This window comes from Takifugu rubripes, chromosome 22, assembly GCF_901000725.2.
Source record: "Takifugu rubripes chromosome 22, fTakRub1.2, whole genome shotgun sequence".
Classification (NCBI taxonomy): Eukaryota; Metazoa; Chordata; class Actinopteri; order Tetraodontiformes; family Tetraodontidae; genus Takifugu; species Takifugu rubripes.
The window spans coordinates 10406737-10429437 of NC_042306.1; the positions used below are offsets into that span (position 1 = coordinate 10406737).

The window sequence follows — 22701 nt, forward strand, 5'->3', positions numbered from 1 at the left end:
ACCATAATATCCTGCTTAAGAAAGGAGGGTCATGTGAGCCATTAGTATTGCTAAATATATTACTCTTTTAACAATACACAATAATATGAAAGCAAACTTTAATTTTATAAATTAGAAAAGGGCAGATACATGAAAGGGATTTATTTGTTAAGACTCTGTTTACATAATCAATAAATGACAATTTTAAAAAGAGCAACACGATGGGTGTACATTTTGTAATCAAACCATTCAACTGTTCAATAAAATGGCAGCTTCAGAACTGCTACAATCAAAATGATCTGGAAGCTTGAGCACTGTCACATCCAGAGCTAGCCATACAATTAGCAACAATTAGTTTGTAACTGTTTTTGAGGAATTTTGCACAAAAATTAAAATGAAAGAATAATGGATCCCATCTTTTTTTTAAAGAAATTCAAAGTGCCACAGAAAATGTACAGCAGTTTCAAGTACTATATTACAACAGTGATGTGCAAAGGTATCATTAACAGCTAAATAGTCTTAGTGGGATACATAATATAAAACACGAGCTATTTCATTTCACATTTAGAAAACATGCGGCTCAAATTGGCGTAAAACTTGGAAAAGGTCAACCTGGATACCAGTATAAACTGAGCTTGTGTAATGTCTAAATCACATCTGGTACATTTGCAATGATATCAAGCAAATGTACTGACACTGGAAATTGATTCTGGCTATGGCTGTTCTTCAAATCTCTAAACTAAAGTCTCGGTTTGACTGCACAACAGAAAAAAATAAAAAGATGTCTTCAAATACAGTATGTCTTACACAGTACACATATGTGGTATATACCGGTAACTGTTTTTTGAGAAGAAAAAAGAAGTCAAAAGCCTAAATACAGTGTTTCCTAGCTGAGAGTGACATAGATAGCAGGGCCTCATTTTCAGCCTGAAGAATGGATCTGAACAAGGACAAAGAAATGTGTGTTTGTGGTAATGGTAGTTTTCTGTCCAACAGGAAATAAATTGCAGACTGAGCCAGAACCGAAGTGTGAACAGAGGATGCTGATTTACAGGGATGAGGTATCTCTGGGTGTAACCTGCAGGCCGTTGCTGACCTGGAAGCGTGTTTCATCTGATATTCCGTACTGTTCCAATGGATCCTGTGGAGAAAAATGAGCAGAACTCAAAAAATGATCCCAATCTGCCCTCTTTATCTACCCACCAACTGTTTTAATCGCACTAACTCTACCAGAATCAGCCTCACCTTCCCGGTGAGCCTGTGGATTTCGGTCCGATAGAAAATCAGGTTTTTCCTCATGAACTCGTAACTGTGATGAGAATATAAAGGTATAACATGTTGCATCAAAAAGGTGTCCCTGAGACTGAAAACGTGCACCATGCACACCTGAATATACTTTCTTTTTATAAAAAGGAAGAGAAAATGCGCTACCTGGCCTTGATAATGGCATCCACCCACTCCACACACTGCTCCTCGGAGTCACATTCAAACAGATATTTCCTCTCTGCTTCGTCCAGAAATGCTTCAAGCAGAAACACAGAATTTCTTGTAAACACAGTGCAATTACCAAAATATTGACAGCCTGGCGATGAACCGTTGCCTTTTGTAGCGAAGGACACAAAAAACCAACAAAGGGAACCCAGGATGCTGCAGCTCACCTACAGAGAAGGACTGACCGTCTTCTTTCTCCACCCTACACTGCTCCAACAGCAAGGCTCCAATGGGCTGTCAAAAGCACCAAAAATATACCATAGATAAATGACAGAAAACAACATATTTTAGACAGTTCAACCATCGACCCAGCTGACCTCCTCCTCATCAGTCCGGAAATAGAACAGGAAGTTGACGACCAGTTTCACCAACCTCTTCTTCACCACTACACGACATTTAAAAAGGGAACTAAGGTGAGGAACCGCACTTTCACCTCAAGACGACTGATGAAAATAAAGGGTCGGCTCAGTGTGAAAGAGCTACCTTACCGTCCCCTTTCTTGGGTCCTCGCATCCCCAGCTCGGCTGCCTTCTCGGACGGTTGGCGGCTCAGGGACACCAGCTCCTTCTCGTTGAAACGCATCACGACCACCGACGCACAAAAACAACAAGGCACACGGACACTTTCACTTCGATCGGCTCATGTTTCACTAACGAGACGTGTAATAACGAGAAGCCACGGCACTACGAAGAAGTCAAGGCAGCTCTGGCGATATCGAGACTTTAATTCCGCCGGAGTGTTGGATCATTTCACCCTTGAGCTATTGCAGCGGTAAGACACGCTTATGATCGGCGACCTGACAAAAGTCTTCTATTCCCTTGACCTTGACAGAAAACGCCTTAAAATCAGGGTTAGTAACGACAAGGACAGTTTAAACGGGCAGTAGTAAAGTGAACCACGTCGATGGGTAACAGTACTTCAGAAGCGGACACTCCTCTGGTACGGTAGTCGGTGAGGGTCAATCACTGAGCGATTACAAAAAGATAGAAGAAAAAGATTTATATACGTGTAAGTTTAGGGAATGTACTAAAGGAAATCTCGTTGTTTGCAATTTTGAGTGTAGTTTACAACCTTAACTACTCACGGATTGATTATCTGGGGTAAGTAAAGTATTATTCACTATATCTCTTCAGTTGCAAGTGCCATTTATTGCAAAAGCTTAGCACGTTTATAGTTCCAGTCCACTGTGTTATGTTATTAATGTATCAAAATGTAGCCTTTGCAATCCTAAAATTGGAATCTTAAAATGCACAAAATCATATTTGTTAATGTATTTGATTTATCAATTCCATCATATCTAAATAAATACATGTACTTTCTAAGAGATTTGTATACATGGAAACATGGATTAAGGTATACTTATAATTCTGTTTATAATTTTAATCGACGAGCCAATTTTGTTATGTCCAGTAGGTGGCAGTAATGTACCGGATGCGCTGTGCGGATTCTCTGACAGGAAACAGGAAATAGGCTCTAGTCTGAGCATGCGCACTGCAAATAGTGAGTGGCACAAACGTAACGTTGTGAGGTAGGTGACTGGTTTGAACAAAAGGTTTCTATAAATACCGTATTCATACTTTATTACTTTTTGGTTTTGTATTTAATTAGTATTATTTACATGCACTCGAATGATACGTCTTTGTTTATTGATTCAAAGTTCCGGTGTGTTAAAATCTAATCAATGGCTGTTAGCTTAGCATTGAAATTTGCATCATGCATTTCAATAGCTGGGGTTGCGTTGTGCTAATACATTTCGCTTGACTTTGAATATTTCTTCTATAAATGACAACATTTCGCTGCTCCCCTTTTTATTTTTATGCTGTTAATGAAACAAAATCGTCAGAAACAGCTCGATGAATTGCTAAACGAAAAATAGTACATTTGAATCGTGGCATGCAATAGTCCGTAATTAGTGTAAGCACTCCAGCACTTTTTATTGTTAACATCTTTTATGGCAGCATTTTTTTTCTGCGGACATCAGTTAACAATCTACATGGAATCCCTGTCTATTGTTTTCCAGGCATACTGGTATCTAAGTGAGACCATCATACAGCAAAAATGGATTTCCAGCATCGAGCTGGAGGAAAGACTGGGAGCGGTGGTGTTGCTTCTACATCGGAGAGCAACCGTGACCGACGGGAGCGTTTGCGACAGCTCGCCTTGGAAACCATTGACATCAACAAAGACCCCTACTTTATGAAGAATCATTTAGGGTCATATGAGTGCAAACTTTGCTTAACACTTCATAACAACGAAGTAAGGAAATCTAGGATTTTTTGGCATCTGTTCATCTTGGATATAATGCGGAGATTAAAATAAATCATCTTTCATTTACAGGGCAGCTACTTGGCACACACACAAGGAAAGAAACATCAGACCAACTTGTGAGTTTATAATGGTATATTGTCTTGAGTAATGAGTTATTATTGGACTAATCTTACATGCAGATATATATCTGCATATTGGACTAATCTTACATGCACGTATATATCTTTCCCTTTTACCTATTTGTTAAAACCACTGAATGATCACTAGTATTGTAAAAAAAAAAAAAGAAAAAAAAAAAAACCTGTTCTAAAACTCCCCAGTGAGGTGAATACTTGGTGTTTTGTTTCCCCCAGAGCTCGCAGAGCAGCCAAGGAGGCCAAAGAAGCTCCTGCTCAGCCAGCCCCAGCAAAAGTTAAAGTTGAGGTCAAGAAGTTTGTAAAAATTGGTCGACCAGGATACAAAGGTAAACTGGTTGCATGGTCGTAAATCACTGTAGTGATGCTGTCACTGACATTGTTGGTTTCACTTCATGTGTGATCCATTTTGAGATGTAATTTCTCTGTTTCTTATTTCAGTGACGAAACAGAGGGATCCAGAAACGGGACAACAGTCTTTACTTTTCCAGGTGTGATATCCCGTTTTTCTCAATTCAATTCTCATTGTCGACAAAAATGTAATGTCCAAAAGAAGAATAATCCGATTTCTGTGTTGATCAGATCGATTATCCAGAAGTCGCTGAAGGAATTGGACCCAGGCACCGTTTCATGTCTGCCTATGAACAGCGCATTGAGCCCCCTGACCGTCGATGGCAGTACCTGCTTTTTGCTGCTGAACCATATGAAACTATTGCCTTTAAGGTCAGCAAAAGCTACTCTTCTATTCTTTATTATGTTTTTTTTTCTTTCTTTTCTCACAGCAGTTGTGGTTTTTCCAGGTTCCCAGCCGAGAAATTGATAAAGCAGAAACTCGCTTCTGGACCCACTGGAACAGAGAAACTAAACAGGTTCTTCCTGGACAGCGCCCACACCACATGGTTTTATAAGTTAAGAAATATGTGATTTAACCTTTGTTGTCTCATCGCCACAGTTCTTCCTACAATTCCACTTCAAGATGGAGAAGTCTCTTCCTCCGATCGGAGGTCCTCCACCACCTGCAGGTATGAAGCGACCCCCTCCCCTGATGAGTGCTGTTGATGGACACCCAGGAAGCGACTCCATGCCTCCTCCACCGCCAGGAGGAATGTCCATCCATCCTCTCCCCCCTGGTGCCCCGGGTGCCCCCCATATGCCGCCTCATATGCCACCCATGCCCATGAGGCCACCTCCTCCTGATGGTCTATGATCCTCTAATAGATCTCTGACCAGTTGATCTCGACGGATTTCTTTTCTTGTGTGCAGAAAAGCATCATTTCTGAGAGCTTTTTATACATTTGTTTAGTTTATGGATGAGCAGGACACCCCAGCTGGTCACATTGTATTCTGTATAAAGATTCTGGTTACGAACTGAAGCCTGGAAATTGCTTTTAAGATGCCGATTTTGTAATTAAACTCTTGGAAAAATTAGAGTCCGTCTTTTTACACTCATAAAATTGAAATCAAACGTGCTGCCAAATGGATCAAATCCACGTTAAACTCTAACCTATGTTAAGTTTATTTATCTTCAGTTAAGATTCATATTCACAATGTTGGAACAGGTTTTTTTTTGTCTTTCATTCAGGTGAAAACCCGAACAACTCAATGAAATGCAAACGCATGCATTTTGTGACAGCAGAGACCTGAATTGGCAGAAATGTTGAATGAAATGGTTGTGTGTGACCATAATAGCAACCCAGCAACATTTGCTAATGAAGTCTTCTGTTTTACAACTAGTTTCATGACTTTGGAGTCTTTTTCTTTACTTTGCGTTCCCTCAGTTGTTCATCCTTCAGTCCGGACTCCTCGTTTTCCTCTTCGGCACCATCTGCATCATCTATTTCCTCTCGTTCCCTTTTTTCTTTGAGTTTGTCTTGACCCTTTTTCTTGGCTCTCCTGACCTTTAAATTTTCTCCTCTTCTCTTCATGAGTTTCTTGTCTGTCAGCGGCTTGTTTCTCAGACCCCTCAGTGGACGCGCTGTCCCCCCTGTCCTTGTTTTCACCCTTTGGAGGTCATCGTCCTCTTCCTCATCGTCTTCATCGTCGAGGTCTGGCAGCCACCAGAACATGACCTCCCACAGGGATGTCTCGGGCTGGAAGAGATCTGAAGCTCAAACACAGCAAACTGCATCGAAGGTGGAGCATCAGAGAAAGTGTCTTTACCTCTAGGTCCTGTCCTCTTTGTTGTAATGCTCCCGATCGTCTGACTCTCAGTCCCGCATCCTCCTCTTCCTCCATCGCCCTCTGACCCCGCACTGCCTCTGTCGAAACACTAAACATCAGCGTCGTTCCAGGATGCATTGAAATACTGTGGTGGTTACCGTGAAGCCTCTGGAAGCCTGAGGTCAGCACCAGGATGGTGATGGCCACAAACAGGCAGCGGTTCAGGGTGACGTTTTCCCACGGTTTCTCCATCTGGCTCAGGTTTTGGATGGACAAAGTTCTGTGCAAGGATGCTGCAGCAAAGAGGGAAACGTCAGTAAGGACAGCCGGCGATGGGGAAGGATGTGACCGACTCACTGGTTCTGGAGAAGCTCGGCTCCTTGGGCAAAGTTCTGGCCTCCGCTCTTGGACGCTGCGGAGCCCATTCCTGTCAGGGAACGATTTTGAGGTTTAGACATAATGTGAGGGGGTTCAGGGGGAAATTTCATTTTTAAACTGACCTCTGTGAGTTTCCTTTTAGCGTACATCTCTGAAAGAGACAGCCGGTGTTGAAAAGATTGTACCCATGACAACAACATATGATTAAATTTTAAGTACAGTGGTTTAAATGGGCTTTTAAATAACAATATCTGTATGAATAATTCTTTATAGGAACAAAAAAAAACCCTCCCTGCTGAGTTAAACCTGCATTAGCACCTGCTGACACTAAACTGTTTATTTCCTGGGTTTCATAATTCAGTTTGTTTTGGAGTGATTTCATGCATTTTCATCACACGCACACACACACACACACACACACATGCATGCATGTGTGAGTGCAGAGCCTTCATCTGTTGTTGCCTGCATTGTGTAACTCTATAAATACTGGAGAGCAGCAGAGTCGCTGAAATATGACCCCCCCCCCCCCCCCCCGGTTAGAATCAACACAGTCAGAATGCAAATGCAACCTGCTGAATGGACTGTGTACCAGACATTGTTTCTTTTCAAATACGCTAAACATTTGTGGTGACACAGAGCTCTCCAAACCCTATCAACGCCACGTGGGAGAAGAAATGTATCTAGTAGCCTGTTTTATTTTGGAATTAAATACTTTTCTGGAAGCGTTCCTACTCCCAGATGATGAATAGTGACGACTCTGGTGATCTGCCTTTGCTCTATGAAAGTGAGATTTTCAGTGTGTGCGTGTGTGTGTGTGTTTGTGTGTGTGTGTGTGTGTGTGTGTTTTGCCACCTGGTCTGCGGATTTGTCCAGCAGGCTTCTGTGGAGGAGGATCTACTCTCTGCGGCCCTAACTCCTCTTCAAATGTCTCATAGCTTTCTTCCATTATAGCTCTGAGGGGGAATGAGAGAATGAGAGGCTGAAATTTTAAACCTTAATTAAATTATACTGGTCAGACTTCAATTAGAGGTTGTTTTAAATCTTTTTATTAACGGTGAAATGAAAAAAGGCGTCGATGTCTTAAAATTTTACTTCATTCAGCAATAATCTGTTTTTTTTTTTATCAATTTAATCAAAAATCTTTGGCTATATATCACAAGTAAAAGGTCAGCCTCTCCATTTTATAAATGTGAAAGAAGATGTTTCCTGACCTTCACATTTACAGATGAATGTTGCAAGACCCTTATGTCTTACATGACATTTCCAGGCGGACACTGAGCTAATGTCCTTTGCTCACTATAAATAGATGTAGCAATGCCGCTGAGTTACAGATGGATAGACGCCTCATATAAATACACGAAAAAGAAAAAGCCTGGGACCCCCTCAAGTAACCATCATAATCTGATGTATTCTGCCCAGCGATGAAGCTCGAACTTTGTCCCTGAGGGAAATAAAGGCCTGACCTACCTGCCTGCACATGTGGAGGTCCCCCAGGGCCGCGTTGTGGGAACCTTTGTCCCAGTGACTGTTGTTTCTCTGCACTAATGGCAGCAGAGTCACGCTCTGAGGTGTCTGACAGCCAAGCACAGGTGCTGCTGGATGGAAAAAAAAAACAAAAAAACCCCCAACAGTGTCAGTCAGAGGGGCTGGCTGAGGAAGGGTTGACATGAGAGCAAATCCCAGAAGAGCCTTCAAAATGTCGCCCTTACTTTGGAAACTGAAAAAAAACTGAAATGGCATTCTGTCAATACAAGTAAATTTTTTCTTGTCCACAATTAAAATGAATCAATCAGTAAAAATTGATTTACATTTGGAATTTCATCATGTGATTCAGTTTCTGATTTTCGTTACCAACAGGGGGCGCCGTTGCACCGTAAGATTGCAATTAGTCGCTGTTCTCTACTAATGAGGGGTGGAAACAAACCTGAAGATAATTAAAGATTGTGGGTCATATTTAAAGTAAATCTAAATCATTTTGCAATATTAACCCCCCCCCCAAAAAAAATAAAAATAAAAATTTGGGGCTGTTGGAACTGGGTGTGCCATTTCAGAAAGGTTATTTTCCCCCATGGAAACACAAGAATTCTCGCTCATGGATCTGTCCAGTGTCTGCTTCAGATCATTCTAAGGACTGTACCATTTACACCACGGTTTATTTCTCATTTGCAGTCCTGTTATATCATTTCCCAAAGGCTTTCCCTCTTTTATATCATCGTGAACTGCATTTTCCTCTTTAATTAATTTATGCTCTTGAATGGGGGAACCTCTTATTCACCCTCACAGACTCTTTGTTGACATTGTCCTGAAATGGTGACCAAACACTGGCCTAATTACTGGAGCACATCAACGACCTTCAAGTTTCCTCGGCAGGCCATTACCAAAGGAGCACCACCTGACCTGAGGGGTCCCAGGATCCTCATCTATGTAAATGAGGACAGCTGCGGTCTGCTTTTATTCCCCTGCACCAGATTGTTGCGTTCACTTGGTCTTGCAGTTCCCTTTAATTATTCTTGAAATTTTGCTTTTGCCTCTGTTCTGTGATTCTGGGACTCTATAATCTAAAAAGAATCACCAGTCTGTTTGATGTGAAAGGCTCAGGCCTCGGGGTTTATTAAATTCCCCCTAATGATCAACTGCCCAAAAACTGCTTTTACAACCACTGCTGGAATTCCTATCAGCAAACCCAAGGTTATATCATCGACAACAAACTCCAGGATAATCCCTCCACATCTTTAGGTTGCTGTCAGTGCGCGACATGCATGGAGGCCGATCGGGAGAACTGTTGAGCGCTGAAGTGGTGATAGTGTTCTCGCCCGTAATGAGCTGTCTGCAGATTTAATTGACCAAATCTGCAGTCTCACCCCGCTGATTTGTCAGTGCTCATTAGTCCCAAATATATAGCCCCAGCACCAGTTACTGCATTATCTGTGTCAACAGCTCTGATTAAACAGGGCATTTGATTTGGAGAAATTCGCTCTTCCGAATGAAGACTTCCAGCATTTCGCCGGCATCTCTCACTAAACATTAGTCAATAGTCCAGGCTGATTTCATTCCCAGCATGCACGGGGTAAAAAAAAAGTGAAACCCTGCAAAGACTGAGCCAGAACTTTCAAGGGCAACACAAGCGCCTCCTTTGGACTGACCACGTCCTAAAAAGTGAGCAAACGATGCCGGCGGACATCCTAAAGTTCCAGATTCAGGCCCAGAGAGAGGTCTGAGCTAGATGAAGCATTGCATCCCAGTTTGTCCTTACATAATGGGGACTGTGCTCAGAGGGGTCGTACTGGCCTGTTCCCTTTGGGAGCAGCTGTACGGTGGTGGGGCATGAAATGACATCAAATATGGAGTTAATGTCACTGGGACTAGCTATTAATGACAGTTTAGCTTACATTGAATAGCTGTGTGTGTGTGTGTGTGTGTGTGTGTGTGTGTGTGCGTGTGTGTGTGTGTGTGTGTGTGTTTAGCAGGCTAATATAGAGAGAGGCAGGGCTGAGACCATTAACTTTAGGCCTCTTTGCTTAAAACACTGTCAAATCCCTCCTCCCCAGCGTCAGAGTTAAGAGCGGTGTTCTGACATGTTTTTAATCTTTCATAATCTCCTGCCGGTCCGACACATTTGATCATTTGCGTGGAGACGTGAGGAAGAGTTTCTCCCTTGAAAAACGCCTGCTGCTCATCTGTCACTTTCCAGGTAGCGCCATCAAAGCTTTTGGGGAAAGAGAGCGGGAACGATTTTAACGGCTCGCCGTTCCTCACAGCTTGACACGAACCCTCTCTCACGGCTTTAGAAAGTTATTTATTCTTGGGGGGTCTATAAAGCACTGAAATAATGCTTGATGAAGGTCAAGCGTTGAAATGTTGCAGCTTTGAATAAGCCTTTATTGATTGAATGCCAAAACGGTGACAGTTTTCCAGACAGACCATAAGTTCAAGTATAAAAGAGTTGACTTATTTTTCTATCCTGAGTTCTTAAATTCTGAGGATGTTTGGCTGAGTCCTGGTTTAACAACCTTCTCTCATAACAAAACTCGCTGTATTTACCTTGAATACATTCTGCGTGCTTGAATATTCATCCCCACTCCCTCCTAACTGTTGCTGATCCTACAGTTTAACCCCCTAGAGGCTTTATAATTTATATGCACAGCATAAAATTAACCTATATAGACATTATACCACCTCTACCTCAAACCTGAGACATGGATATGTCTGCTGTGACATTTGTGCTGCTCGGATTTGTCCCTTCCTAATTTTGAAAGGTCAAAATCTCTGATTTAATGTCTAATAAATTATCTGAAGGTGCTGAAATGTCTAACTTCTACATTATCCTGGAAGGGACAAACTCACACTCTGGACGGATGGGTGTTGAGGTCTTGGCTATATTAATATTGATATATATCCTCCTGTTTTGAGTTTATGGATTTACATTACCTTTGCCTGTTATTAACATTTCAGTTCAGATTTATTCATGAGCTATAGGATGGCTGATTGACAGGCTGTTTTTCAGGCTTTTACAGCCAAACATCGAAGAGATGCTCAAACACAACCCTCCACCCCCCCTTCCCCATTTGTGTCCACAGGATTCTTTATTGGTGGAGTTATTTGCCCCCACATTCTCCTGGATTATTGGATTATTTACCATCTACTCATCTGGGGCAATTCAGTCATTTGTGGGGGAGGGAGGGGGGTGTGTGTGTCAGAGGGGTCCGGAGCCGATGCCTCACAACCCCCCCTCGCAGTTTTCACGCTGCTACGTTAATGCGTGAAATTAGGGAACTGCTCCCGTGGCTGCTAAGATGAATAAATGCGAAATAAACTTATGTGACATAAACACTGGAGCTGGAACACAGAGATAGATCTTTGCTTTCAGTAGAAATATCACATATAAATAATATAAAGTACAAATACTACAGGCTGAGAGCTTTAATTACAAACGAAGGCTGTTAACAGCCAAATTTATTACACTCTACAGAGTACAGATTCATCATAAAGTTGTACATATTATTAGACTTAATTATTAGACTCTCTGTGCTGTAACAGAAATACATGAATACTTTATATATTATGGTGCAAAGATTTTTTAGTTTATTTCATGTGGGAAAAACATTTTAAATAGGATGCTCAAAGTAATTACAGGTAAAATATGAATAGCGTATCTGAATAAATGAGTTGGGGTCCCTCGGGTCCCTGCTGCAGCTTTAAAGGCAGGACGTGCTGGTGGTGTTAGCTGTGCACAGCCCCATAATCAATAACTCATTCCAGAGCCTTAAACTCATAACCAATTTGTGAAACCACTAATCAATTTCATCTGTGGCTCCCATTTGTACCCAACAGGGGAGAGACAGGATGATGGGGACAAAGGGGGCCTCAACATGGGTTTGCCATCAAGAGATTTTCTCTTTAAAGTCACAAAAACCATTAGCTTCAATACAAGCTGAATTTTGGGACTTGGCCCTGCATGACGCAATTCAAACGAAACACTGATATTTGGGAACAGAAATTCTCTCCCGAGGGCTGGTTGGTGACACAGGAAATCACGAAATCTGAAACAACCAAGCCAAAAGACATCTCTTCATTCAAAAACCAGTACGTTTACCGGCTGCAACTCTCAAATCCCCCCTCCCCCCCCATCCCTGCTTCTCTTTGGTGTGCCGTGTTTGTGTGTTAGCAGCCTTTCAGTCGGCCCCCGGTTGTCAACTGACTGCAGATAATTACAGCTATTTGACTGCAGCTTTCACAGCCAGTCCTTTCTGCAGGCACTTAGAGAGGGAGAACATGCCAAGCAGAGGCCCTTAACTGCAGATAACTACAGACAGGATGGCAGAGAGAATATGGCGGAATATAAATCATACAGATGCTGGTGCTGTCAGTGTCTTCCGCGTGAAGGAAGGTGAGGCTCTACGGTGACCTGTTAAACGAACGATCAAATGCGACGTCGTGGTTGTGCAGAGAAATACAGACACGACGCCCGAACCCATGAAGTTTAAAAAGCCAGATGTTCTTATGTGGAATCTGTGAGAAGGGAAATAATGCTGAGATGTTGTTGAGGGTAAAATCAGCCCATTCTCTTCCACATTACGAGGCTAATCCTGGTTTGAAGGGCTGTAATTGTTCTGCGGCTGTCATACATTAGCTTCCTGCCTCTCAGCCCGGTTCTATATCCAGAGCAGAAGCAATGAGTCAGACTTTGATGACAGCTCTCGCCGTCGTTCTCCATCTTCCTCCGTTCCTCTCCTCTCCTGACGCTTTTCCCACTTCCCCTCCTTTCTCGCCTCTCAGCTGATTGTCATCTGCTCCTCCTTCCCTCCCTCCATCTTTTGTCATCTCCTGCTTGCGTAACCTAAACAGAAGGGCGGCGGAGGGCGCGTCGGCGCTGAGCAGGAACCCCCGCGTCTGTCTGCCCGCGTGTTTCCTGGGGAGCCGTGACAGCGGAGCACCTGACCGCAGGCAAAAGATGATAATAGCAGGAGAGATCAAAGCTTGGAAAAGATAACAGGCACATGAGCGCGGGGCTTTCCATCCATCTTCCTCCTCCAAACAGTGTCTGACTAGCGAACGTGAGATCAGCCGTTGGACAGCGACTCGACGAGGGACAAGTTCACAGAGGAGGGTGACCAACTCTCTTCCCTTTTCAGTTTGTTGCTTCCACTTTCGCTTTAAAACAGCATCATCAGGACAGTTTTGGTCGCCCATTCTGGACGTCTGATCTAAATAGCTCATTATATTTCATAAACATTAAGGCTTGACATTTGGATTTGATCACCACGCAGCTTTTGCTTGGTTATTAACCAGTTTCCTTATGTCAGTACACTCACGTTGCCTGGAAAACGGAGGCGTCATGATTGAACTTCTATCCATATATGCTCTCACGCTCGCGTGGTGCTTTCTCTCTGGTGTATTTTCTACCCGTATGCACTGACTCAGGTACACAGGAAAAGCAATAACACGTGCAATCGCCGAGGCCGCAAAGCAGGAGTCTTGTAGACTCCCCGTAGATGGAAGGAAAAGTCAGTTTCCATGCACAGCCTAAAGCAGCGTCTCATTTATCAATGCCCCCCTCGCCTCCCCTGTCTGAAATGCCAGAAGGCTTGATCAAGCTCTTGCTAAAAACTCAATATATCACACAGTAATTGGTGCCTGCGCTGAGAGCGGCCTAAGCTCGGCCAAAGCTATCAGGCTTTCGGCAGATTTGATTCATCATAAAACAAACTGCGGCTTGGAGACCTGAAACAACGAGGGCAGCAGCAGCTGCTGCTGCTCCTGCTGCTGCGTGACACCTCCGCCTCGGTCTCAGGTGTTGGGGGGGACCGGCCAGGGCCAGAGCAGCCCGGCGAGCATCAGCAGACAGGCGTCATCTATCCCTCCCAGTCTCATCTCCACTGGGAGATGGAGCTCTCATCACTCATCCTTCCCCATCAGCCCTGGTGATTGGCTTATTATGTCCTGGACAGATGAAGAGTGGGACAAATATCACCACACACATCATTGCTTCCATGAGGGGACACACACATGCACTCAGAAACACACACACATTTGCAGAGCTATCTTGAGAGGACCTTTGCATTGCCTTCCATTTATTTGTGCCATTTATTGTTTAAGACCTTTAACCTTGACCTCACCTTTAAATTTGAGCCTTTATTGTGAATTTTAATGATAAAGTCATTACAAAATAAATAAACAAAACAGTTTGGACCCATTTGAATAAAACAAACCAAGACACACACAAACAGAGCATCTGAGATTGATACCAGGACAACAACAAAATCTGATTCACTATTAAAAATATTAAATTAATTCTTGTCTATCTTCATTTTGAATTTGGTTACTCACTCGATCTAATCACTAAAGTGTTTTTATGGCCCTTAATGCTTTTAAATCATCTCCCTATACATTTTCTTATAGGAGCCAAGGCTGCAGCCGGCTATTTAAAGTCCATAGAAACAGTAACGCTGTATTACATCACATCGATGCGTCCATGCAGTCAAATGCACAGCGCACCAGCTGTTGCTACCTGTCTCTGGTTACAGAGGGACACACTGTCTGTGAGATTACTGGGTTTTTAGTTGACCAAGGGCACCAGCCAACCAGGATTAGTTGTCTGCTCCAAAATCTTTATATAAAATCATTATGAAAGGTGACACCTCAATGACACTAGCGGCGAGCGCGTGCGCTGAGCTCTGAGCTCAGAGCTGCATCTGAAGCAAATGGTTCAGGTGCAATAATGCACCAGAATAATCCCTTTATGTGTTTCAGGTAAGATTACAGTCTGTTGGAAGAGTCGGGCGGATAACGTGGTGGTCCAGGGAGTCAGGTCCTCTGCATGTTGGTGTTTGAGAGCTGGAGACTTCACACGTGGGTGTTTTGTTTTCTGCCTATGGCGTGCAGGATATATTTTTCAATCTGAGGTGAACAGAGGTCCCTCCAAAAGCCTCAGCACCTTCCTTCTCCCTCATCCTCTTTGCACAATCCTTTTATATTTCGGCCCCTCTACCGCCGTGTCTCCCAAAGCGCTCTGATTCTGTAACCAATTTCATACAATATTTCTGCCAAAGCCTCTATTTTCCCTTCACTTCTGCCCACTCACTTGTCAGTGCACCTCTATTTCACGCGGTACATATTCTCATTTGGACCTCCCACTTCCAGTGCCGTTAATCTTTCCCTCCGATGCTTTGCTCCTCACCTTTCGCTGGCCTTTTTTGCGAGATCATTTCCTCCCTCGGTGCCGTCTTCTTGCTTCAAAGGTTTTCCTTCTCTCCACCTTGCGAAATGCCCCCCAGTGCTTAACGTGAAACTGCCCTTCTTTTCCCAGGGAACCTCAAGGGTGTGTGAGTTTTACTTGGTTAAATGAAACTGTCAGGTGGTTTCGTGACTATATCAGAGATGATTAATGCAGTTCTCCCTTCATGCATACATGGGCTGGACTGCAGGAGAGGGAAAACCAGACAGGCTTTTCACTTTCCCCCTATTTAAACAGTTTAGCTTATTTTTTTAAGGTCAATGCACAGCAGCATGGGAAACTGAGAGGCTGTTGCACTTTCTCTCAATGTAGGTGGCAGAAAAAACAAGTTCAGCAGAAGTTGTATTAAAGTCAGGGCTCATAAATCTTGTTGGGATTTATGATTTTACAGACACTACAGCTATTACCAGGGGCCATCACCATATTCATCTCCATGGATGTGTTTAAATACACAGTCAGTGTTGGCATACGTGAACCCAAGCGATGCTAGCTTGATTATGTATTGTGTACTTATCAGAAGAAGGTAGGACCAATGCAGAGGTGAGGCACGGGAGATGCACGAACCACTCCTAAAAGAGCAGAGAGGAACAAGAGAAACAACAATAATTAACAGTAAATTCACCCCAAAGCTGACTCTTTTTGTTACACAACATAAACCGTTGTTGATTTTCAGTGACCAAAGTTGTTATTTTCTGATATGTAGCTGCCATGTTAGCTAGAATCAAAACAAAAAGCAAATCCGTCCAACCTCAGGCATCACACGCTCATTCACCAGTCTCCTCCAAGACTCCGCAGACTGTTTTCATGCATGTGGGTCACGTTTTTAAAGCATGGAGCATTGTCATCAAATGCAAGTCGGCCACTATCATAACTTTATAGATTACTGGGGGCATCTGGCTGATGGTTTTGAAGTCTCAGACAGAAAATGTCACTGTCGCTTTGGTCGAAAGAGTGTCTGAAATTGTCTATGTGGACAATTTAAAGCTGATTTCAGAACAGCTTCAGCCTGCTGAGCCATAAACATCACTAGACCTAAAGCGTGCTCGTCCCTCCAAACGCCATCCACTGTGCAGTCAATTAAGAGGAGCTGATGGTCATGGTGGGATTGAAGGAGTAATTGCTGCCCGCCCATCATGGTATCTCAGGCTCCACTCCAAACTGAGTTCTGTCTGCCAGGACTATAGAGCAGGTGGATGGAGGCAGATATAGACATGGTAATTAATTAAAATTCTCCCTCTCCTCGCCTTCCCGTTTTAATGCATACATAAGTACCCCTGTTCAGAGCACAAGGTGAGCAGGAGCTGCAACGCAGGCTGGAGAGCAGGGAATGACCTTATCCTCAACGCTTCACTCTTTTTTTAGACTTCCTTCCATATAGTATCAAATCGTTCAAATGTTACCCACTTTTGCCAATTTGTCAGGATTTGGTGTCACTTGTCCTCAGTGAGTGGTGTTTAATCACCAAGACTAAAGATGTGGCCATGATAAGAGCTGATGAAATGACAGTTTGTGTAAAATGTGTAAACTTCTCTCTATGTCAATTTCCCTGCGGGCCAGCTCAGACTAAATGGAGCATGAATTAGCAGGGTAATGGCAAATTGTGCTGTTTAATGTACAGGATTAAGAGGCTGAATTGTATGCTCGCTAGTAGGCAAAAATTTGCATTTTGGCACATACTGTAGTCCAATTAAAGGAGGCTCAATATTAATTGGATTTAATTAACTAAAAGTGCAACAGTCTACTTTCCTGAAGGTTAATCCCAAATTACATCCACATTCCAGGGGTTGTCTGCTGGTTTTCAGGGATTCCTGCGTATCAGTTCTATATTAAGCAGCAGCAGCAGCCATATGCAGCTGCCTGACATTGGGTGGTGGTCTAGGTGCAGAGGTTCCATTATTATTCCTGATTTTACACTTTATACCTTTCCACAGAGACCAGATCCAAGAAAGCCATTATTTTAACCAACCGTTGATTGAATTTTAGTTTACTCCTCTTGTAAAAGTGTCTTATTGAGCACATTGAAAGGAATAGATTTTCATCAGCAGGGCGTAGAAATTAGGGCCTGGGTGGTGCGTTTGTGCGCGAGCGCGCTCATCGGGTTTTTAATCAGGGCGTCACAGTCTCTGTTCCCATTAGGTGCAGCAGGCGGAGTTCTCCAGCCGGCTGCTTCGGAACAACACCCACTAAAAAAGCAGATAATGATCCCACATTTTCAGACCCAAAGAAAATTACCTTGCCTTCCCCTTTGTCCCCTTGTCCTCCCCCTCCACATCTGCAGTCAGGACCAGCTCTTGTGTGAGAAAATGAAAATAAACAATGAGAGGAAGGTGAGAGAGGGTATGAGAATTTGTCTTCTGACATGACAAAAAAAAAGACACCAAAAGAATCTAATATGAGCAGCCGCCACTGTGATTCAGTGTTGTGTCCCCCGGCCTTCCATATGTCACACACCATTTTCAGAAATCATCAGAGGCGCTCCCACGTCTACCGCTCAGTTTATAACACGCGCGGCTACAATAATTGAGTTTTTGTGTTTCGGCATCTGCACCGACGGTGTGTGATCCCAAACTTCATTCCACGTGTCAAAAGTCATTATTCTTTCTGCTTCCATCTAATTGACTCATCTTTTCTTCATTTCATCTCTAGGCTGTATGCACAAGGATTCATCTCCAGGCTACAGTCGCGTCTTTTTTGGGGCTCGTTATTCAGAACAGTAAAAAGAGCGAAGTGGGTGGAGATATGCACAGGTGAGTTAGAAAGGGAAAGATGCCTTTACATGTGTATGTGCATTGATCTAATTTCTTTCTAAATCAAAGTATAAGAATAATCTGGTAACTCCACAAACTGGATGATAATTGGATTTCTGCGATTAGGTAAACTTGTGCTTGTTCCATCTTTCCTCACCTGTCTAATTACCTCATCGACCTCACCTGGATCTCATTGGCTCCGCCCTCTTCCTGATGTATATAAGCTGCCCCCCCCCCCTTTTCCTATTGTGTACCAAACTTGGGAACAAATAAATCTTGTTAATGTATGGATGCTCAGCCCCACCTTGCCTGGAGTCCCAGTAAAATATGTGCATCAGTTGGGATGAGTTAGCATCCCTGATTGGGGTGAGGCATGTCAAAATCCAGCATTTGCTGTGAATTCAGACGTGTCTCTGAATCTTTCCTTTCTCTTCAGGTCTGGAACACATCCCAGCTCATGGGCAGGATGCAGGTTCCACCCCGTGCATGTCGCCATCTGCCAGATCACATGAAGATGAGCAGCTATTCACGCCTACATCCACTGCTAGCAGCTAGTAGAAGGGTGGGTGATGTTTATTCCTCTGATTTACTCTTACTACTGTAATTTGGATTTGTATTGACACTTGCATTGGACCCATCTGTGTGGCCCAAAGGGCAGAGACAGGTGCTCTAAGTGGTATTTAGGCCATGTGGGGCCCAGTTTAGCTTCGTGTGAGGGGGGAAACAGATGTAAATGAGCTCTTAAGCTTGTGGCTGGTGGAACAGCATTCTCTGAAGCTACCTCATTTATCCCCTTCATCCTCTTCTGAGCTGGGGACCCAGACAGTCGCTGCAGGCTCGTGCCTCCTCCGTGACTTTTTGGAAGTGAGCGAGTCATTTGTGATGGTGACCCCGATGCGCAGATCTTCAGTCTAGCCCCCCCATGGCCTCCGTTTGGGGTCTGAAATACCCTTATGGCCCGGCAGCGCTGCTCATCACTGTCTGGACTTTTCATTTTCTGACGAAGAGCCTTGCGGTCTGCCGTGGTCTGATAACCAAATTGTCTTTGTCTGCGGGACTGCGCCCCCCCCCCCCCCCCTTTCCCCCCGCCCCCCGATAACATAGCAACAGGCGGGGGTTATTAAAACCGACGCTGTTAAAAGATCCTGAGCGCACGTGTCTGTGCTGTCATACCGCATCCTCCATCAGTGTGTCAGATGCGGTTGGATTAGTTGCCATGGTTTCCCATGGTTTTGATCAGGCTTATATAATGTTATTGGTGGCTGGTTACTGTGAAAAATGAACACACACACACACACACACACACACACACACACACACACACACACACACACACACACACACACACACAGTTTGTGTCAGTAAATGTTGCTCACCACCCCCACATCCTTGTCCTTTCTCAAAGAGAGGAGCCTGAGGACAAACAACAGCTCCTCTCACATCATCTTAATCTTACATTCATTACGCTCTCTTCCTCCTCATCACCCTCTCTTTCCCTGTCTTCCATATCTCCCCTACCTTTCAGCCGTATTGTCACCGCTCTCTCCCCTCCTGTGCCCCACTTTATCTCTCCAGTCAATGCTCTATTGATCTCCATGAGCTCTCTCCTGCCATATCTCCATATCTCTTAATTCCCTCACTTTCCCTCCCTACCTTGCAGGGGTGTTTCCAATTTTGCGCGGATACACAATCTTTCTTTCGATCAGTACCTATAGCTCGCTCAGTCACACTCCTTCCCCTACAGTTATTTATTAATCTCTTTCTCTTCTTTGCTATCGCTGAAAACAGAATGTAACTCCATCTCCACAAGTCTGACCTTCCTGCCAGTCGTCACCCACCACTCTGGCAGCCAAACAGGGGTTTGGCTCAGTTTAGTTGCACGTTGGCTCAATCGAGCTCAGGTTCCCTTGAATTAATAGAATATTAAACATTTGGAGGGGAATTGCAACCACCAGGTCCAGTTTCTGGATAGTCTACAGTTTCACCTGATATACTGTAAAATGAGGCTTGATGAGGACGGAAGAACATGAGAGATCCGTGGACGGCCTGCAAAAAAAAGTTAATCAGAAACCGTCAGTCCATAACGAACTTTAGGTTTTACGATGCCCCTCGGCTTATTTGTATTGTTGTGTACATATAGCTCGGACACATCCTGTATGCTGTTGTGATGTATTATTACCAATCTTACTTTTGATTCCAGCTGTGTCTTTTCTATGTTTGGTTGGCATGTTCTCCCAGAAGCTGAGTGGGTTTGTCCAGGTACTCCAGTTTCCTGCCACCATCCACAAACATGAACATTAGCTTGTGCCTCCCCTTGGTGTGTGTGTGTGTGAGTAGATGGTGTGTGTGTGAGTAGATGGTGTGTGTGTGTGAGTAGATGGTGTGTGTGTGTGTGTCTTGCGATGGACCGGTGACCAGGGTGGTTAAACGGGTGGGTGGTTTGAACCCTCGCCTGGCCGCTCTACTCATCCTGCTCAGTGAGTGGGGATGCTAACCCACCCAAGCAAAAGCCTGAGCCAGAGGTGACATCTGCCCCCCCGATCCCCCCACCCCAGGGGGCACTGCCACAAAAGGTCAGTCCGTGGAAAAACCCAATTTCTAAAGCCCATTTCTTTCTATGCCGCCTCTTCATCATTTTTATAGGCGTCTCCCGAACCAAACTTCTGTGTGTATTTCCCTTCTCTTCTCCCTCAGCTCCCACTTTTCATCCGGATCACGTCATGTTTGCTCCCCCCCCCCCCTCACTTCCAACTGTTTTTGTCTTTCATCTTTTTCACTATCCATTATCCGTTTTTTTGATATCCTCCCTGCGTCCATCACCCATCTCCCCATCTGTGCCTACATTCAGTCTCCTATTCCTTTTCTTATCCTTATATTCTTCTCTCGCTTTCTAACCCCCCCACCCCCCATCCACACACACCCTCCTGCTCACAACCCCGCTCACGTCCAGGTCTGTTTCCACTGATAAGACTCTCAGTAATACCACTGCACATGCACATGCAGAGGGGGGAGAAAATGATGTTGCATTGCCAACATAGTTGCCATCGCAGCTAACTGCCATTGCTCCATTTTCTTATGTCGGCGCTAATGAAGGTGTCAGTGATATTGTCCCAGAGACAAATAGAAACAGGAAATGAGGGGGCAGGGGAATAGGGTGTGCAGGAGAGGGCCGTTTTGCTTTGAGCTGCACCGAGAGCAGTCGTCAGCCAATATTTCAAGGCTTCTCAGGCGGCCAACAGCGACTAAGCTGCTCAAGACACGATCAGAGGTCCACGGCAGCCGGTGTAGCTCTGTCAGATGTCCCTCTGTCCGCTATATTTATCTACAAAAGACTGAATCCAATTAAATGTCTAATTAACTAAAGATGGCCTCAGGGTTTCATTTAACTTTATTTTTTTTATCACAGTAGTTTCTCCCATATTAACCAGTATTGCTGTGTAGAGTCAATTGTAGACTCTTTACTGGATTTGCTGACACTTCTGCTGCATAGTAGCTTTTTTTCCCTGTGAGTTTAGTTGCTTTTATTGGATGTTTCATTTCCTTTCTCTCTTATTCTACCTAATGTGCCATCTGGGGAAAAATAAATAATATTACTTGTTTAAAAAATACTCAACTTGTCCCCATGATCTTTAAAGACTTGCTGACAAGGCCTGATTTAACAACCAGCCTAAATTGAGGAGGTAGTTCTGGCTTTGTCATCTTAAAAATTGAGCATCTGCACTGTCTTAAATCTTTTTTCTCTCAGCTTTCAACAGCTTTGGTTCTTGAAAGTAATTTATTCTCCTCAACGGTTTGAGAGACCAATAAATATAGCACATGGATGCTCTTAGTATATAACTGCTTTATTCTGGGAGTTTCGGGGTGCCGTAGCCTCAGTCTAGACTTGCGTAATGGAAAATAACTCGGGTCATATGAGAAGCGTGTGGTATTTCTGCATGTGACTACAGTTGGAGGTTTAATTCCACTTGGCTTGTGACTGCCTTTTTTTTCAAAAGGAGAGAAGCCGCCAAAAACAACAGCAATAAGCAAGTCTTAATTTAGTCTTGCGATAAAGCGGATAATGGAAAACGTACAGGAAAGATTCCAATCACGTCTGTGCATTTAAATAGAACTTCCTGTTTCCACCCTGAGATGCTGGTCCAACAGCGAAAATCATCCATCCACTAAATTAAGACGCTCAAATGGAAAATCTGACCTAAAATGTATTATTAATACAACTATAAACCATTTTTGTTCCATTTATTTCCAATCTCAGATGTGATATATCCAGCTCCCACAGACTTTCATAACCTAAATGTCATCCCATTTTGCTGGAAATGTCAGCACAAATGAAAAGACCTCGGAAAAACTTACCTGTTACCTGGCTGCAGAATGTGACCCGCATGCTACACCTACAGCATTATCCAGAGCATTCCATTCGTGCAGGGCTGAAGTATTTGAGGATGAGGTGTTGTTCAAGCTAAACACCAGAGAAAAACACCACCTGCTCCTGTCGGTAAGGTGGCAAAATATCAAGCACACCAAAATGATGCAGAATTAGAGGAATAATAACCTCCAAAGAGGTGTAATCTCTGGAATGGAATCAAAAAATGTACTGAGATTTCTTTCCAGCAGTCAGGTCTTACCATAAAAACACAAGAGTATCAATTCGGCAACCACTCCTCAACCCGGTAACATCTGCTGTTTGGTTACTTAGTAGTTTGGTCTGTGACAAAGGTCAACCACACAAGGGTCCATCGCTTTTAGGCTGAAAGGGGTTACAGGAGCCACCGTGGCGGTATTGGGTCAGCTTTGGTCAATAAATTGATTC

At 43.7% G+C, this 22701-nt stretch overlaps 3 protein-coding genes across 6 annotated transcripts; 1 reads left to right on the top strand and 2 right to left on the bottom strand.

Annotated features, from left to right (window-relative positions):
- Positions 1–126: 126 nt before the first annotated feature.
- On the bottom strand, positions 127–2097 carry plekhj1 (pleckstrin homology domain containing, family J member 1). The gene is made up of 6 exons (XM_003975652.3): positions 1959–2097; positions 1788–1855; positions 1638–1704; positions 1411–1501; positions 1225–1288; positions 127–1120 (listed from the first exon to the last, which is right to left on the bottom strand). Exons 1-6 carry the CDS (start codon positions 2050–2052, stop codon positions 1028–1030), a joined length of 477 nt encoding a protein of 158 aa, XP_003975701.1. The 5' UTR covers positions 2053–2097; the 3' UTR covers positions 127–1027.
- Positions 2098–2108: 11 nt separating this feature from the next.
- sf3a2 (splicing factor 3a, subunit 2) lies at positions 2109–5300 on the top strand. Of its 2 annotated transcripts, none has more exons than XM_011616476.2 (9): positions 2109–2241; positions 2881–2998; positions 3491–3726; positions 3808–3854; positions 4092–4201; positions 4314–4363; positions 4455–4595; positions 4673–4741; positions 4825–5300. In XM_011616476.2, the coding sequence occupies exons 3-9, from the start codon at positions 3529–3531 to the stop codon at positions 5077–5079; spliced, it is 870 nt and encodes a 289-aa protein (XP_011614778.1). In that variant the 5' UTR covers positions 2109–2241; positions 2881–2998; positions 3491–3528; the 3' UTR covers positions 5080–5300. The 2 variants fall into 2 exon arrangements, with proteins under 2 accessions (XP_011614778.1, XP_003975700.1); XM_003975651.3 differs by having other exon boundaries at positions 2884–2998.
- Positions 5301–5364: 64 nt separating this feature from the next.
- On the bottom strand, positions 5365–22290 carry LOC105418132 (uncharacterized). 3 transcript variants are annotated; one of them, XM_029830562.1, is made up of 8 exons: positions 22245–22290; positions 7882–8002; positions 7263–7363; positions 6533–6561; positions 6390–6459; positions 6191–6325; positions 6033–6130; positions 5365–5962 (listed from the first exon to the last, which is right to left on the bottom strand). In XM_029830562.1, the coding sequence occupies exons 1-8, from the start codon at positions 22273–22275 to the stop codon at positions 5609–5611; spliced, it is 939 nt and encodes a 312-aa protein (XP_029686422.1). In that variant the 5' UTR covers positions 22276–22290; the 3' UTR covers positions 5365–5608. The 3 variants fall into 3 exon arrangements, with proteins under 3 accessions (XP_029686422.1, XP_011614777.2, XP_029686423.1); XM_011616475.2 differs by lacking the exon at positions 22245–22290 and having other exon boundaries at positions 7878–8005; XM_029830563.1 differs by lacking the exons at positions 7882–8002; positions 22245–22290 and adding an exon at positions 7622–7752.
- Positions 22291–22701: the final 411 nt, after the last annotated feature.

Excerpts from the sequence above, each read along its gene's own strand:
- plekhj1 (XM_003975652.3), bottom strand. The coding sequence starts at position 2,052 with ATGCGTTTCAACGAGAAGGAGCTGGTGTCCCTGAGCCGCCAACCGTCC. Across the intron at positions 1,705-1,787 it reads TCCGGACTGATGAGGAGGAG|CCCATTGGAGCCTTGCTGTT; the intron begins GTCAGCTGGGTC and ends TGCTTTTGACAG. Across the intron at positions 1,289-1,410 it reads GATGCCATTATCAAGGCCAG|TTACGAGTTCATGAGGAAAA; the intron begins GTAGCGCATTTT and ends TTCTCATCACAG.
- sf3a2 (XM_011616476.2), top strand. The coding sequence starts at position 3,529 with ATGGATTTCCAGCATCGAGCTGGAGGAAAGACTGGGAGCGGTGGTGTT. Across the intron at positions 4,596-4,672 it reads ATGAAACTATTGCCTTTAAG|GTTCCCAGCCGAGAAATTGA; the intron begins GTCAGCAAAAGC and ends TGGTTTTTCCAG. Across the intron at positions 4,742-4,824 it reads GGAACAGAGAAACTAAACAG|TTCTTCCTACAATTCCACTT; the intron begins GTTCTTCCTGGA and ends TCATCGCCACAG.
- LOC105418132 (XM_029830562.1), bottom strand. The coding sequence starts at position 22,275 with ATGCGGGTCACATTCTGCAGCCAGGTAACAG. Across the intron at positions 8,003-22,244 it reads ATTCTGCAGCCAGGTAACAG|CACCTGTGCTTGGCTGTCAG; the intron begins GTAAGTTTTTCC and ends TCCATCCAGCAG. Across the intron at positions 6,131-6,190 it reads AGGCTTCCAGAGGCTTCACG|AGGCAGTGCGGGGTCAGAGG; the intron begins GTAACCACCACA and ends GTGTTTCGACAG.